This window comes from Nothoprocta perdicaria, unplaced genomic scaffold (genome assembly GCF_003342845.1).
Source record: "Nothoprocta perdicaria isolate Ctin4 unplaced genomic scaffold, notPer1 scaffold_147, whole genome shotgun sequence".
NCBI classification, from domain to species: Eukaryota; Metazoa; Chordata; class Aves; order Tinamiformes; family Tinamidae; genus Nothoprocta; species Nothoprocta perdicaria.
In genome coordinates, this window is record NW_020454616.1 from 1,641,254 (window position 1) to 1,657,496 (window position 16,243).

The 16,243-nt window shown below is 40.5% G+C and overlaps 1 protein-coding gene across 1 annotated transcript in view; it reads right to left on the reverse strand.

The window, feature by feature from the left end:
- The window catches only part of CDH20 (cadherin 20), a 113,073-nt gene that overhangs the window by 15,884 nt on the left and 80,946 nt on the right, over positions 1 to 16,243 (reverse strand). Inside the window, exons 3-7 of the mRNA XM_026034548.1 lie at positions 13,218 to 13,512; positions 11,398 to 11,517; positions 7,680 to 7,847; positions 5,593 to 5,780; positions 1,532 to 1,785 (exon numbers count right to left, since the gene is read on the reverse strand). Coding sequence (XP_025890333.1) covers positions 1,532 to 1,785; positions 5,593 to 5,780; positions 7,680 to 7,847; positions 11,398 to 11,517; positions 13,218 to 13,512 — 1,025 coding nt within the window. The remainder of the gene's footprint in view (positions 1 to 1,531; positions 1,786 to 5,592; positions 5,781 to 7,679; positions 7,848 to 11,397; positions 11,518 to 13,217; positions 13,513 to 16,243) is intronic.

Here is a 16,243-nt window from a genome sequence, read left to right on the forward strand (position 1 = left end):
AGCCAAAAGGCAGGATAAGATCACAGTTTTGATTTCAGATAGACTTCACCTTGGAAGCTGGCATGGATGAAGATGACCATATAGGTGGCAGATTGGAAAAGAATCAATTATTAACATTTGCATTTTTTGAAATATTATTTATTCTTTTTTTTCCCTTTTATCCTGATCATGTGTAATATGTCTATGCTAGGTTCAAGAAGAGATGGGAGGGAATAAAGGAAAGAATGGGGGAAGGAAGGATAATGGGATAAAGGGAAGGACAATAGGAAAAATGGGAAGGGAGGATGGAGCAAAATTACAAAGAAATTTGTTCATATTTGTAACCGCTTCCCTATTAAAATGTAACTGGCGATGCATTTCATGCTTTTAGAGTGCTGTTTCATCAAGTGTAGTTCGTTGAAAGCTCTGAGGAAAACTAAGAAAAACCTAGTTATAAAAAACAATGAGCATTTCTACCCTCTGATGGTCCACGGAATTATTTTTATACTCTTTTAAGCAGATTGACACAAAGCAGTTTGCATTGCTGTGTTTGGGTAATGCTGAATAGCAACCAGAAAAAGAAAATGCTACTGGAAAAAACTTAAGGATAATGAAATTGTGATGCAGACACAGCGTTTGTGTCTTCAGTTTGATTGAATAATTTGAGACGATGAGTATAGCATTATAATGTGAGTAAGTGGAAAAGGTAAATATATTAAGGTAGGAGGGTAGGAGGGACCGACAACAACAACAGCAACAACAACAACAAACCAAGGCAGTTACCCAGAACTTCATAAAGAAGAACAAGCATTAAGTGTGCTCAGACCTCCTAGATGAAGCCCACCAAGCTGCTTGCATAGATTTACCTTTCTTCAAAGCTGCAAATACTTAGTATTTTGATTCTTCCCATATGTCTCAGTACTGGTCCTGAACCCAGACAATTCAGAAGCCAGACGGATGCAAGTTTAGGAAAACAGAAGGTCAACACTTTTCACGGGAGACAGAAACTTTTTAACAGCTGACCTTGCAGTTACCCAGAGCTTCTGAAAGTTGTGAAAATTAGTATGTGGGATGGCCTCAGAGAAAAACAGCTCTCTGGTAAACTGGGCTGACTTGGCAGCCACTGTGGAAATGATCACACAAATCTGCTCCTTTGGCTCCTGGCTGAGTTGCAGCTATGAAGCTCCCATGACTGCAAATGCACCTCTTACCTTTCTTAACTCCTTATGGGAATATCTAGCTCTGCAGCTTTGACCAGACACTATATAATTTAGTGGTTCATGCATATTTATTAGCATGCCCTCAGCCTCCTCCAAACATAGTTGTGACTCCCAAGCTGTTGACAAAGATAGGTCACACAAAACAGTGCCTTTAAAGGAGAAAGGGGAGACAGGAGAAGCAAGCTGATTGCTTTCCTCTTGGTTCTACAGCTGCTTCTCAGCAAGGCTGGCACCACTTTTGGACTGTGCCAGCCGAGGCTCCTAAATCACCTCCCTGGCCTACCTGCACATACCAGAAACACTCTGGAGGGCCACACGGAGGAAGGACAGACCTGATCGAGTTGTTGGTCAAATCCGGATCCTTGGCAGAAATTATCTGTATGGTGGTCCCAATCTCCACGTCCTCAGGCACTTCCACAAAATAAACGCTGGGCTCAAACACGGGGGGCTCGTCCACATCTTCCACACTGATGTGCACAGTGGTGGTGTCTCGGAAGGGGCCCAGGTTCAGGAACCGCATTTCCAGGTGGGGGTTGGCACCCTCTACTTTCAAAGTATAACTTTTCTTGCTCTCAAAACTTAAAGGCTGAGGAGAAAAAAAGTAGATTTAGCATTAGGCACTATAAACTGATTCTCTTTTTTAAAAAAATCTATTGTGATTTTTAAACATAATGTTATACATTTATCATAGCATAAACACTTGCAGAAAGAAACAAAGCATAGAGCTGCAGCTGACTGTCTAATATCCTTTGTTTTTTTTTTTAATTTCACATTTGAACTGAAAAAACAGGGAGGTATTCTTCCAGATTACACCAAAATGCATATTCTATTTTTCATGCTGAAATGAAAATAAAAGCGAACATATCATCGTTGTGTTGTGATTCATACAGCATATTTCACTCCATCCTGAGGGAAAAAAAGAAAAATTAAAAAAAAGAAAAACCAGAAGCATTTCACTGCACTTTGGAAGCACCCCAAAAGCAGATGTAGACATAAACAGATGGTTCCTCAAAGCTGGCCATGGTGGCAGTGACAGGCCAGCGACAAAGGCGTGCACACATGACACATCCCAATTAGGATCTGTTTCTCCTGATGAGATCAGAGTGTGTATCTCTACTCAGATCTCTACTATCTGTACTCCTCTACTCAGCTCTGGTGAGGCCGCACCTGGAGTATGTGTGCAGTTCTGGGCTCCCCAGTATGAGAGGGACGTGGAGCTCCTAGAGAAGGTCCAGTGGAGAGCAACAAAGATGATTAAGGGAATGAAGCGTCTCTCATGTGAGGAGAGACTGAGATGGGCCTGTTCAGCTTGGAGAAGAGAAGGCTGAGAGGGGATCTGATGAACATGTATCAGTTCATGAAAGGAGAATGTAGGGAGGAAGGGGACAAGCTCTTCTCATTGGTGGCCAGTGACAGGACAAGGGGCAATGGGTATAAGTTGAAACACAGGAAGTTCTGTCTCCATGTGAGGAAGAATTTCTTCATTGTTAGGGTGCCAGAGCCCTGGCACAGGCTGCCCAGGGAGGCTGTGGAGTCTCCTTCTCTGGAGATCTCCCAAACCCGCCTGGATGCCGCCCTGTGCCCCGTGCTCTGGGTGTCCCTGCTGGAGCAGGAAGATTGGACTAGATGATCTCTAGAGGTCCCTTCCAACCCTGATTATTCTGTGATTCTGTGATCTGAAAGAGGTCCTGCCTGCCCAGCCACTAACTGGCTTGAGTGGATGCAAGGGAACATGGCCAACCTCTCTCAATGGATGCTGCCCCACCATAAGTAAGCTCTTCCACTTTGTATGAAATACTAAAATATTTGAAAAAGGAAGTGGGAGTGGCTCTGTTTATAACTGTGCTAATGGATAAATAGGGACTGAGTTTCTCTTTTAGCAGCTTCTCTTTTTTTAGCAGCTTCTCTTTTAGCAGCTACTGCAGCAGTGACTTGACCAGTCACAAACCATTTGTCCAAGTCTCTGAGCAACAACGCGGTTGGACACTTCTGCACTCATTAGTTCTACATTAGTTTGATAAGCAGATCAAATTTTATGTGTTCAGGCATTGCAGGAATATACACTACAGGCCTCAAAACATCCCCTGAATGCGGTGGAGGCTTCAGCTCTTTTCTTCTGCCACAGAAATTTCTCTCTTTGGAGGTGGCAACATGTCAGTGGCATCCAAAGCCTCATGTTTTCTCAGTAAAATTACCAGTATTAGGATATTCTTCATGTGAAGGCCTGACTAAAGACTGGAACAACAACTCTTTCATCATTTAACACACAAGGGTGAAAAATAGAAAACTAGAATTGGAAGGGATTTAAAAAATTTTTTTTGGTGTGTATGCCTGTGGGTGTGTGTGCACACTGCAGCTTATGCAAGTCCAATATGATTGAAGTGTCCATGCAATGATATAGCACCAACTGTGCAAAATATGGCAGCACATTCAAACAATGTGAAGGTTGCTCTTTCTCCCCTTTGTTCCACCTTGTAAATCAGTGACTACTGCATGCACAGTTCTTGTCAATAAGGATTTAACTAGCTTTACAAACATATTACATGTTAGTACAAAGTCATCATGGTCTACCAGATGCATATTTATGTATGGTAAAAATAGCAATAAAATGTATTCAGAAGACCAAACAGTTATTGTCCATATGGTAAAGACTGTGCAATATACAGCTGCTTAAACATATAGTAAGAAAAGAGACCATTATATCTTCCAGAACACTGCACATATACTAAAAGCTAAGTTATAAAAGATGAATTATATCACAGAAACACTTAATAGAATGCAGAACCAACTGCATCAGAAAATGACTTAATCACTTAAAATACTTAAGTCATTAAAAAAGGAGAAAATCAAACAAGTGTGGTAGACCTCCACACTTTCGATGCTCATGGGCTCAGACAGCCTCTGTTTGCTTGGATTTCTTCATCTTTGAGCATGGCTTTATTGCTTGCTTTCCATCCTAATCCTTTCATATGCCATGCCTCAACATCACTTTTGTGCTTATCAGATTTCTCCTCTGATGGTATGTTCAAACCTCTTTTCAACACAACTTTTTCTTTCAAAGATTTCAGTATGGTTTTAGAAATTCTTATATACTTATATTTGCATTTTTTCATTTTAATCATTTTCATATGCTTTTATATCAATACTAATTAATTTTTTTTTTTTTGCTAAGTGGGCCTGAAATCTGGCTGCAAGGACAATTGTCCCTATGTTTGACTATTGATAATAACTCTACAGTAAGTCACAGTCATATAGAGAATTTTACAAACATTAACGTACAGCAGCTGGATTGACCTGTGTGTACTTGACAGCAGTAAATCTCTCTTATGATCAATGCCAGATTTTTTTTATCTCTTCCTCCTGACCTATGTCAACATCTACTAAAGCCGTATTTACAGGAAGCAAAGGTAAGCTTATTGACTTTTCTGCTGCAAAGAAATGATTTATTTTCCTCAATGAATGAGTGAAAAATGACATTAAAGTTTTCATTCGACATCAGTTCCACTCTACCAAAGCATTTAAGTACATGCTTTCCTTTAGGGAGTAGTGCCCATAAACAAGAATCGGAGAGAGGTGATCATAAACACATGCTTAAATGCTTTGCTATAGGGCATAGAGACTTGCAGGGTCAAATCTACCCCTTGTGTCATTGCATTTTAGTAGTTAATTTTGTCCCAGGCCTATTTAAATGGAGAATACATTTCTGTATGAGTACACTAGATACACCTAAGCAGAAATACGATTACAGTTTGAAAACCTAGAAAGAAATTTCAGCTTCTAGCATTTATGTAAGACTGTAGAATAAATATCTTATAGCAGGCAGTCTAGGCAAAGTACTCTTTTCTGCATAGCCTGTGGTACAAAGTGCTAGCAGTTTCACAGCTGCTATTTTAGAGACAGCTTCTTCTAGCCTAATTAGCATCTATGGAGCTTCAAGCAGCAATTAAAAGAAAAAAAAACTGCCTGAATTTTATTGGTTTATAAATAATTCTAAGGATTGCTTTAGTATTGTTTGTGGGACACTGCAGTGAAAAAGTGTATGGAGTGAACTGTGTACAGACCAAATGCAAATATTGATCTAATTTCTTCCATTGTAGGATAATGAAGCTACAGAGAATATTTAAATAGATAAAGAGTGAATCAGAATATTCCTCTGGTGGGAAAGACATATTCATGCTAATGCTGTCCCCACTTTTTAAGGCTGCTCCTAAGAACAAAATCTGTTCTTATATTTCAGCAATGAATGTTAAAGAATTTGTGTTTTATAGGAGGAAAGGGGCTGCTGTCACATGATGGGAACGAAGTTACTGTAGCCATAAGGGAATATTGCACATATAAAATATAAGCAAGACGGTTAGCCTTATAAACTACCATAAAAAGGAAACTTCACTACCTTTCTCACAGTTATGATGCCAACTTGGTAATTAGGATCCGTGTTAATATCAAAGACGTCCAGTCCATCTCCATCCACAAGGCTGTATTTCATCTCTGCGTTAATGCCTTCATCCAGGTCTTTAGCGACCACGCGGCCCACGGTGGAGCTGATGGGAGCAGACTCCAGCACACTCATCTGATAATGTTCTGGCACAAGCAGCATAGAGGGAAAGGGGAGAAAAAAAAAAAAAAAAAAAAAAAAAAGCAGTGAAAAGGAAACCCAAATTGCCCAAAAATAAAAGAGCCAGGGCAGGCTATAAATAATACTGGCCAGGCTAACAGGACCTTTCCTGAGGTGGAAACAGCAGTCCTATTTCCATTTAAAAGCAAAAGCCCACACTGAATTGCCTGGCAAAGTTCTATTTAGGTATCTGTGATATGAACAAGTTTCTGTTCTAAACAGCAATATACCTGAAAATGGCAACCTCAGCTGGAAAAAGAGGGCAATTAGCACCAGGGTTGTTGTGGCCCTGATGCAAGCTAGGATATGAAGCAGATTTAGCAGGGCAGGAATCTTGCTGTAGATTAGCTCGTATGGGTGGAACAAACATAGAAGTTTTGAAGCACCACAAATCCTTCTTCAGGTCTGAACAGGCTTCTTTCTCAGGCTAGAACAAAGCCTTGTTAGCTCAGAAGCCTGCCTGTTTCTTCCAAATTTACCAGTTTCTCTATTAGAATGTACTACCTCTCCCTACAAACCTTATCCTGAGCACAACTGATCCATCACTAACTTGCTGAGTGGCAAGCCTGGGGAAAAGAGAGAGCTGCTATTTAAAAAAAATACATTTTTAAAAAAATTTGCATGCTATATCTGTAACACTTTCTGCCATCAGGCTTTATGTTCAAATCTTCCTTGGTGCAATTACTCTGTTAATTCTGCCATTAATTTAGCTTCACATGGCAGAACAACATCAAGGATAAGGTTTGATCTATTACTGTTTTTTCTTAAAAAAACAGAGATTGATATCAAACAGTTACAATTCATGTAACTTTAAAAACAGAATTGGCAATGATACATTCAACAAGTTGCTTTGAAAGGAGAAAAATGGATGTTTCTTGCTGATTTGAGTGGAGTACTTTGATTTAGCAGTGCAGCATGCAGAAACAGATGGAGAAGAAGAATAGTAACAGAAAGAATTGAAGTTTTCACTTCTCTGCCAGGTGAAAAAACGGCAAAACAAAGTTTTCTGGAGATCGATCTGTACCACTAGAGATTAGCTTTCTTCTTCCTTTTTTTTTTTTTTTTTTTTTTTTTTTTTTTTTTTTTAAAAAGAATGTAAAACCTTGAAACATATAGTTCCATCAAACCAGAGATAAACATAGTAGCATCGTGACATGTAGCTAAATATGATAAAAAAAAATGTAAAAGAAAAGGCAAAACATTGCATGTTTTGCTTTGAGACACACTTCTGTATATGCAAGGTAATTTATCTGATACCAGTGGAGACTCTTGTTTTTATATTGTGTTAACCAAGAATGTCATATATCTTAGGTTTTAAGTGTATATTGCCAAGGTTTAGATAAACCTTTACTGGAGGGGAGTCTGTATGACAAGGTACTCTACCCTGATGGCCCCATTGCCAGATGCTTCCCTGCAGCGTCCTGGCTGCAGTGTTGGGTGAATTACTGTCATCTTCCAGCACTGCCACATGTCCCTTATTTGACAGCCATCCTTTTGGTGATAGGATGAAAAGAGAAATAGGGCAGCAATTAGCAGCCGAAGGCAACGGCCATAAGCTGCCTAGGAACAGAAAGCATCTCATGCTCTCCTTTTTTTTTTTTTTTTTTTTTTCCTGTATATTGATTTCCCACATTTTAAAAAAGCTTTGCTTTTGATGACTTTGATGCTCAGAAACCTTTTCTGAATGACAAGCTGCTGAACGTCCCTTTTTGACATTTTTGAAGAAAAGTGCCATTCTTTGATTCCTGTCTCTAGTCATCACTGGAACGGGTTGGAAAAGGGCTGTAATTAGAGCAAACAGCAGTTGTGCGACCAGGCCACCCTTCCTGCCCATGCAGGGATGCCCTGACACAGCAGTTACTCACTCTGTGGAAATCTGGGCGGGTTGTCGTTGACATCAGACAGGGTGATGTTGACTGTGGTTGTTCCAGCTAATCCTCCCAGCTGTCCACCCATATCCTTGGCTTGGATAATCACTTCGTAGTATTCTTTTGCTTCTCTGTCCATGTTCATTAGTGCTGTCCTGATTAAGCCTGTGACATCGCGGGCAGAAAAGGAGACTCAGAAACAAAAGAAGGGGCATTTAAAGAGCACATTGGTTACTGCATCATATTCCCTGTGCAGAGCTCAGCTTCTGCATTCAGTCCCACCTTTGCTGGCACAGAGAAACGCACCCAGGCTAAAACTGGATTAACAGAAGGCGTGAATTTTAAAGGAGCCCAGTTAAAATGCCTCAGTTGTGGGGCAGGCTGTTCTGTTCAAAATCAAAACGCTGTCTTCCAAGGTAGTTGGAAAAGTGCTTCAGGAACAGAGTGTTCCTAAACTGAACGAAGTCCCCCCCACACCTCCCAGGCTATAAATATCTGCAAAATCTGGGTGAAATGTGACTAGTCCAAAAATAAATCCCAAAGAGTTTTTCCCAAACATGCAGTCCTGGAGGCAACCTGCACGAAACCTATGGACTTTGCTGGGTCCTAGTGCATGTATGCTGGAGTCAGAGAGAGCAGAATTTGGGGCGAGCTGAGAACGACTGCTAGTGTGTGTAGGGTGTTCCTGCAAGCCAGGGAAGAGAGCCGGGAGAGGTGGTGGTGGTGGGAATGTCACCTGGCTAGCGCTGCCACCTTCCAGCCCTGTGGACGTCCCTTCCCTCTGAGGTGACACTACTGCAAAAGGACATGAGGTGGCAGCAGCACTTCTCTTATGAGGGCTGCCAAGAGCTGGCCAAGGTGCGCACTGCTTCGCTGAATCACGAAAGTTGGCTCCTACTTTGAATTAGGAGAAATTTGGAGAGCTGGAACTGCCCAGGCTCCCTGGTGGTCCTCCCTCCTCTCCCTCTGCACACGCAGGCTCTGGGGTGCTGCCTGGGTTGCTGAGCTCTCCTTTCTCAGGCAATTTGTGTGCCTGTCTCAGAACATGCAACTCAGATGCTTTCTTCTTCTTTGGCAGTTGGTCTGTTGGCTAATGCACTAATTTCCACTCCTTTTCACCCAGGTGGCCTCCTGAAGCCTCCCCATGTTTGGCTGCTGGAATGCAGGGACACAGGCTTACGTTTACAAAACTGTCAGAAATCAAGAGTGTGAATCATTTCTTGGCCCCTTCATCCTTGCCTGCTGCATTTAGGCAACTTGTGGCTTTGCAGCACGGGGTCTCTGCTTCTTTTCTGATCCATTCGCCCATTGTGGCTGCTCAAGAGGCTTCCCCTGAGCAGGGGAGAACGGCAGTGCAGTGATGCACTCAAGAGGACATGCTCTGAAGTGACAATTTCTTTTGTGGGAGTCAGGCACTAGGGACTCTCTTCTAGTTATATGGTTCAACAGGCAATACTGGCACACTGGCACTCTACAAACTTGTGCGGTTTGTATTTTAGTCTCTATTTTTAGCAGACACACAATGTATGGGTTTAATAAGTGAGCAGTAAAAAGGGACTGCATTTGCAATTATCGCTCTATGCAAAAGGAAAGAAATAGCGACCAGCACTAAACTATTCACAGCACACTATTTTATTCTTGCTACCTGCAGTCCTTAAGAGTTTCATCCTTAGAACACATGGAATCCCATGGCTCCAAAACTCCCATCTATATAAATAAGATATGAGGACTCAGCATTTTGGGATATTTTCTCCATATGAATGATTTGTAGGGAATTTCCCCTCTTGGCATCCCCCCTTAATACAGCATGAGCGAGATCTAGCAAGAGACATCACTGCCTAATAGTCAGGCTCTGCTGTGCCTGCATTTGGGGCTTCTGGTCCCTAAAGGAGGGCCAGTGTATGGCCCCAGAGTAGCTGCCAATCTGAGTAGGGAGCCTCCTATGCTGGTAAACACAACAAACTGGCAAAGAAATGCCGAGAACAGTGGCCTTAAAATCCTCCCTAGGGCTGTGGCGAAGGAGCAGATAACTCTTATCTTCTCTTTTTAGGTGCTGGTGCCATTTCTTTTACCAAACTGAATGAGGCTCACTCTCTTTTAAAAAACAAAAGACCAGAGGTGATGCTTGTTCTTTTCTGAAACAGATAGATGGTTTCTGAGGAAGTGGAACATTCAGAAGATACTTCTTATTCTTCTGATTTAAATCCACACTTCTCATTTAAATCCACATTTCTTTACCTTCTAGGAGAATAAAATTATGGGCAGATTGAAAAAGTATGCTGGAGAAAGGGAAGAACAGATTCTCCACCTGTCCTTTGAAGTTTTTTCATTATGTGCACATTAATTTAGGATTTGTGAGGCAAAAGAGAACAAGACCAGCAACATGATTTGGTACCTAAGACGTTATTTTGGGAGGTAAAAATCATCTAGTAGAAGATAGTTTTGAAACGGGTTGTACACTACTAAATGCTTTAATCATCAGTCACTATTTTAAAGGAGATGGTAAGCAGTCAGGCCCGACTTTGTTTTAAAGGAACGTGCACCTGCAACTGCATCTTGTGCGGCACTAAAACCTGCAGGACGGTTTGGGCTGAAAAACCAAGTTAGAGCCCTTAACTTGTGATGGAGAAACAGTTTCCAGATCAGAACTACACTTAGTCTAACTGGGTGCCCAGTTAGACTGGGTGCCCAATGGTGACATCGTGAAGGTTGATGCTGCTCTGGACACATCTGAGGATACAAATAATTCCAATGAATGTAATTACAAATAATTACAACTAATGGGAAAAACTTCTTGTGCAGAAAGAATGGTTCTGCAGCACTCAAGTACAGGATCATCAGTTTGGACTTAGAGGCCTATATTTTACCTAAATTGTACACTAGTGGTTTAATCTGTGCTGAATCTGGCCATGAATATTGGTTCCTGTTGTTTTAGAAAACGTTAGACAAACTTTATGCCCTTAATTAGTCTGTGTTTGATAAACTTATTACAAAATTAACAGATCTGTTGTACTGATACCATGTAGAATTGAGGAAATAACCTGTACCCAAGCTTGTACTTGGGAAATGCATGTATTCCAAAAACTAGTAATGTTCAGAAGTGGATTATGCAGCATTTGATTCTATTTTGCCCCCCTAGGGTTCAGCAGTAACTATCCTCTCATGAGTTTCTGACCTTAGCACTACAGATGCCCTTTAGAAACTGTCAAAACCTGTCAGATTCCTCTTTTGGATATATGCATTGAGTATAGGCAAAGAGAGAGAGAAAGCAAAGCAGAGAGGGCGTCCTGTAGAGAAACTTAAGGTTATTAACAAGTACGCCCCTAGGGACTGCATCCTTTTACTTGAACTTTCCAAGCCTGGTTGGTTTATGTATATTTATATATGTGTGGGTGTCTGTGTATGTGTGTATATTTTTTACCACTGATATGATAGGTGCCAACAAGAATATTTACAGCACCAAATAAGCCTGGCTCCTTATCTGCAGAATTTGATCATTCAAATGCATATATTACTGCTGAGGGCACTTCCTTTCTCGGGAGGGCATTACTCTGGTACTGCTTTATCCTTCACATAGTGTTACTCTGTGTTGCCTCCGAGACACAGAAATATGTTTCTATGAATGCAGTGGGGACATACTACCTTTTCTGTTTGTTTGGAATTGTTTCTTTTGATGTTTACCACCATTGGCTGATCCCCTAAAGAAGTAACATACCTGTCCGAGAGTCCACAGAGAAATATGGTTGTCCTTGGAGAATGCTGTAGACTACTCTTGCACTATTCCCATAAGTTGGGTCATCAGCATCAGTAGCTGTCACCTGGATAACAGAAGTGCCTGACAAAAAAAAGGTATCAGGTAAGACCTGGTGGGATTAAGACCTGGGAGGAAAATATACAATTCAAAGCAGAATGAAATGCCTAACAAGAACTGTCTCACCCTGGACTTCTCCATTTCATGCTGGTAGTACTTGTACTTATTGCTCATACTTGTATCTCCTTAGCACTAAAGGAACTAATAGGCATAAATTCATCATGACTCTGTAAGAAGACATAAAACAGCAAGTACTTCATGGACCACGGTTACGGAATTGCCAATCTAACAGTATGTTTATGGTGGCATTTTATATGTTGCTGGCTTCTTTTCCACATTTCTTGCTCTTAAATGTTACTTAAAGGCAGCTAAAATAAGACCTACAAATACGCAGATGTACATCAGGAATTGGTGTAGCAGGTCTGTGGATGCTAAATGGTAACCAAGGGATGGAAGCTGCACACAAACTGTGAGCAGGAAGGGAGGTATCTATGAGATAATCTCTCCATGATATTGCAGTTTACATTGCTTGGCCTAGAGATTGAAGCCCCCTGAAGTGCTTTTTGGAAGTTGAACATTTCTTTTCTTCAATTAGTTTTCCACTTCTTCTGAGGCTAATTATGGTTTGGAGATGAGGCAGTTTATCAAGAATAAGGAGAAGACAAAACATAACCATTTGAAATGTATATGAGTTTTGACTCCTTAAAATGTCAGGCAATGTCTTTATGAATGCATCTAGCTTTCTACATAATGTTTTGTGTTCAGAAACAAGTCCTCCATTCATAAATATTCACTGCAAAACAAACGCTAGTTCAAGTTACCCATTACCATTAAGAAATCTTTTTTTCAATAAGACTTTTTAATCTGATCTCGTCTCTAGATTTACATCAACATTATGTTGAAGACTGAGAAACTGAAGCATATCTGCAAATTTAGGAGATGTGATTAACCTGGCATTGTCTCTGTAATGATGTTGCAGAGCCAAAGAGCAATCAGCATCTCCAAAAGAAAACCACCCTCTTTCCCTTGCTGTCCCCCACTTAAAATAGCATTTTGTGTAATTATTGGGAGTTTTAGGTGGAAATGATTTCTTCTGACTTGTGGAAGAGGGCAGCTATTTGCTTTCTGGCTGCACTGCAAGAACAGAATTATTTTTGACATGATCCCACTTTCTAGAAGTGCAGAACAAATGGAATCGCATCTTTGGGATCAGGTGCACTACGCTCTGTGCGTAGAGTTAAAGGGATTAGAAGGAGTGAATTTGCTAAAAAAGCTACATTTCCATCATTTTAAAGGGTCCTCCCTTTAAAATGTGGCTTTTTTAGCAAATTCATTTTGCTAAATGCATTTCAGTTCTCAGCATAAATCAGAATAGGTTCCTGGGACTGTTTTAACCTTTTCTGGCTTGTAATGGCATTGGAGGCTAGAGGAGAAGAGGAGCTAGATTATTGCAAGCTGTCTGAGGATGGCATGTTCTCAGCTTTTCTCAGATCTTTCTCCTTTGATAGCCTCTCTTTTGGAGGAGGCCAGCCACCAGTGGTGTAGTCTACTACCCTTCTGCGGCATCCAGGCACACTCTAGGGAAGCTCTCCTATCCTACTGAATTACTCTTGGAGCACAAGGGGAAAAGCTGAGCACAAGGAGTCAAGCACAAGGGAATTTTTGTTTTTGAGGTCATTTCTAATTTGCTGAGATGGGAAAAGACTTTGCAGAATCTGCCTTACCCACAGGTGACATTTCTGGAACGGAGGCTACGTAAGGTCCATCCAGGAACTTGGGTTCGTTGTCATTGATGTCTTGTATTTTAATGATGAACTCTGACTCTGGTTCCATTGGTCTGCCTGTTCGCCTGTCTAGAGCCTGTGCCCTCAGAGTGTACTGGGATCTTTCTTCTCGGTCCAGCCTTTGAATGGCATGAATGTCCCCCGTGGTATCATCAATAGTAAAGACAATGCCAGCGCCTTCTCCTGACAGGATGTATTTGATTGAACCATCTCCCCTATCCATGTCAGAATGGAGCTGTAAAATGGAACAAGATTCAATTAGACCAAGACCTGGGCAAACAGCTGGTGAGAGACACAAAGCACATTAGTGTTGTGAGCATTTTGGTCCCATTGTTGAGATTCACAAGTGATTTTAATGAACTTACTTTACTGAAACAGGAAAATATTCATTAAAGTCTGCATGAAAGATGTGCAATTAAAAACTCTCCTGTCTTCCCATTTCTGTACCCACAACTATGTCAAACACAAAAAGGCAGTGACATCCAAACAAGAGTGGGGTCTGTGACTTTTTCAGATCTCCATGATGACAAGAGTGACTTTTTGAGTGGTTGCAATAGTAATTGAGAAAGACTCACCATTGGGCTTGGAGATAAGGTGAGGTCAGCAAAAGGGTAGAACAACTGTGCTTGCTCATGTGGTTTAAGAGGAAATAGATATCTAGAATTACATATTTAAAGGGTAGCACAGTACTAGAGTACCTGAAGAGAAATTGTCTAGGATCAAGGGCAAGGGAAAATGGAAGGGGTTCTCAGTAGCTTTATGATTTAGAAATATTTTTAAAATTCCTACATGAAAATTTTAGCAAGAAAAATTATGCTGGGACATTCCTTCATCAGGAAAAAAAATTGTCAAGTAGGATTTAAGGCAAGCAATAAGGAACATTTGATTTTGTCCATGGCAGGCTATACAGATGAGAAACGTCCCCAGATTTCCTAGGGAATTAGCAAATGGATTTACTGCATGACCGCTAATTAGTTCTGAGAAACCACAGATAGCTGGAAACAGAACAGAACATAGAAGGAAAGTAAATGTAGTGCTAATTATCGTCTAAAACAGAGGAACAAATCATCCTAGGGACTACCTTTCTGTTAAACACCTGGTTCCTGTGAAATATTGTAATGACTATCAAAAGACAAACAAATCACTTAATTTCACTTAGACTCCCGGGATGCTTAACAATGTGCTCATACTGTCACACTTCTGAGGAACAGAGCTTAATGACCTTACTGATATCCAGAGAAAGGAAGTGTGTGTACTGATTTAGTCTCGAAGAACAGGGAAGTAATAGACTTGGGGTGAAATAATGAAAATGGGATTATAAAGAATGGTCCACATGTTCATTCTGTTTTTCAGTGTGATTGTGATTCTGGGGGATGAATAAGTATTGATGAAAAAAAAAAGCAGTGGACAAAATGGTTCAGATTCAGTTATGCACATTTAAAAAATATACGAGCAATTATGTTAAGAGATATATTCAGATTTATATGTGTGTTTAATACTTTGATGAGTTCATGGGACATATGGGAAAACTGTGGAGGGGGGAGCCAAAACATAGCTAAATATTCATACTAGACAGGAAAGCTTTAGAATAGGAAAATAAATATATGTGAACACAGATTGGTAAGATTTGATTAAGAAGAAGGAGTTTATCTGGAAAAGCAGAAGTTGAATCTGATGTGTTATATTGTGGGATATTCTGTCAAGGAAGAAAATAAGAAATCTATTTTTGGATTATTTAAAAATACCTAAAAAACTATATAGCAAATTTATCATATAGCAAAATGATTTTAGTGATGTGGAGAAATTGTCCTGACTTAAACATTTCTAATGCCAGTGTACAGATCCTCAGCTGTTGCAGGGCAAGTGGTCCCAGTTGAAAGTCCATTTCCTCCAGTGTGGGGACTATTTTGCAATGACTCATTTCTTGGAGGTTATTTTGGTCATTTAGACTCTCAGCATACAGCACATGACCTACACAAAACTGGAGTCTACTCCTGATTTTAGATTTGGACTGATTTCAGCTAAGATGGGTTTTATATTGTTTTCCATGGCAAGATTTCTGTGGTTGCATGTGGAGAAGTGACACTGACCTCCCCCATGACAGGCTGTACCCAGGTGACCCTTCACTTTCAGCCACCAATTGCTGTGACAACTGAGTGCTAAAGGCATGTAACCAGCTACTGCGTTTACATCACAAAATGTCTACAGGAGCTAAAAGGTACAGATTGTGACAATTAACTTGTCAGGTAACTTGTTTTTTATTTCCCCTCTTGGCTAATGGACTTCGCAGTGGTTCCCGAGTCTTGGAAACACTGGTTCTTCAGAGCAATGCTGGCAGCTCTCAGGTGATATCAGCTAAATGGGGGAAGAACAGGCCTGGATTAATTTGGTAGTGGTAAACAGTTAAATTTAAATAATTTCCCTGTGTATTAATTCATACAAAGGCTCCAGGACTCCACACTGGCATATCTTCAGGAAACAGCATCTTGTGATTAATTCACAAAAAGGCACTGGCTGTCATCATATGCTCTAAACACCCATAACTCAGAGATTATCATTGCAGGAGCTAGTAAGCAGGGTGCTTCCAGGAGGAGGACACTATTATGGCTTTGCAAATTGATTCATAACCACTAAGCTACATCTTGGGCATTTGTTTTAGTGCATCAGTGCATCAGTAAGACAATGCAGCTGCTGAGATAGATACAGATGTTAGACCTGACTGGGGAATTTGAGCTGGGCCTGAAGGAGAAAAATGTACATCAACAAGTCCTCATTAAACAGGAAAAAAGAAAAAGAAAAAGGAAAAGAAATAAAAAGGTGAATGCAAAGAAATGGAAAAGGAAAAAAAAAAAGAGGAAAAAGAGGAAGAAATGGAAATAGTAAAGATAGTATATTTTAAAAGAGCACAAAATGTTCTGGAAAATTCAAAAGACTTAGAAGAAGATACTAAATCAAACTCAAGGATT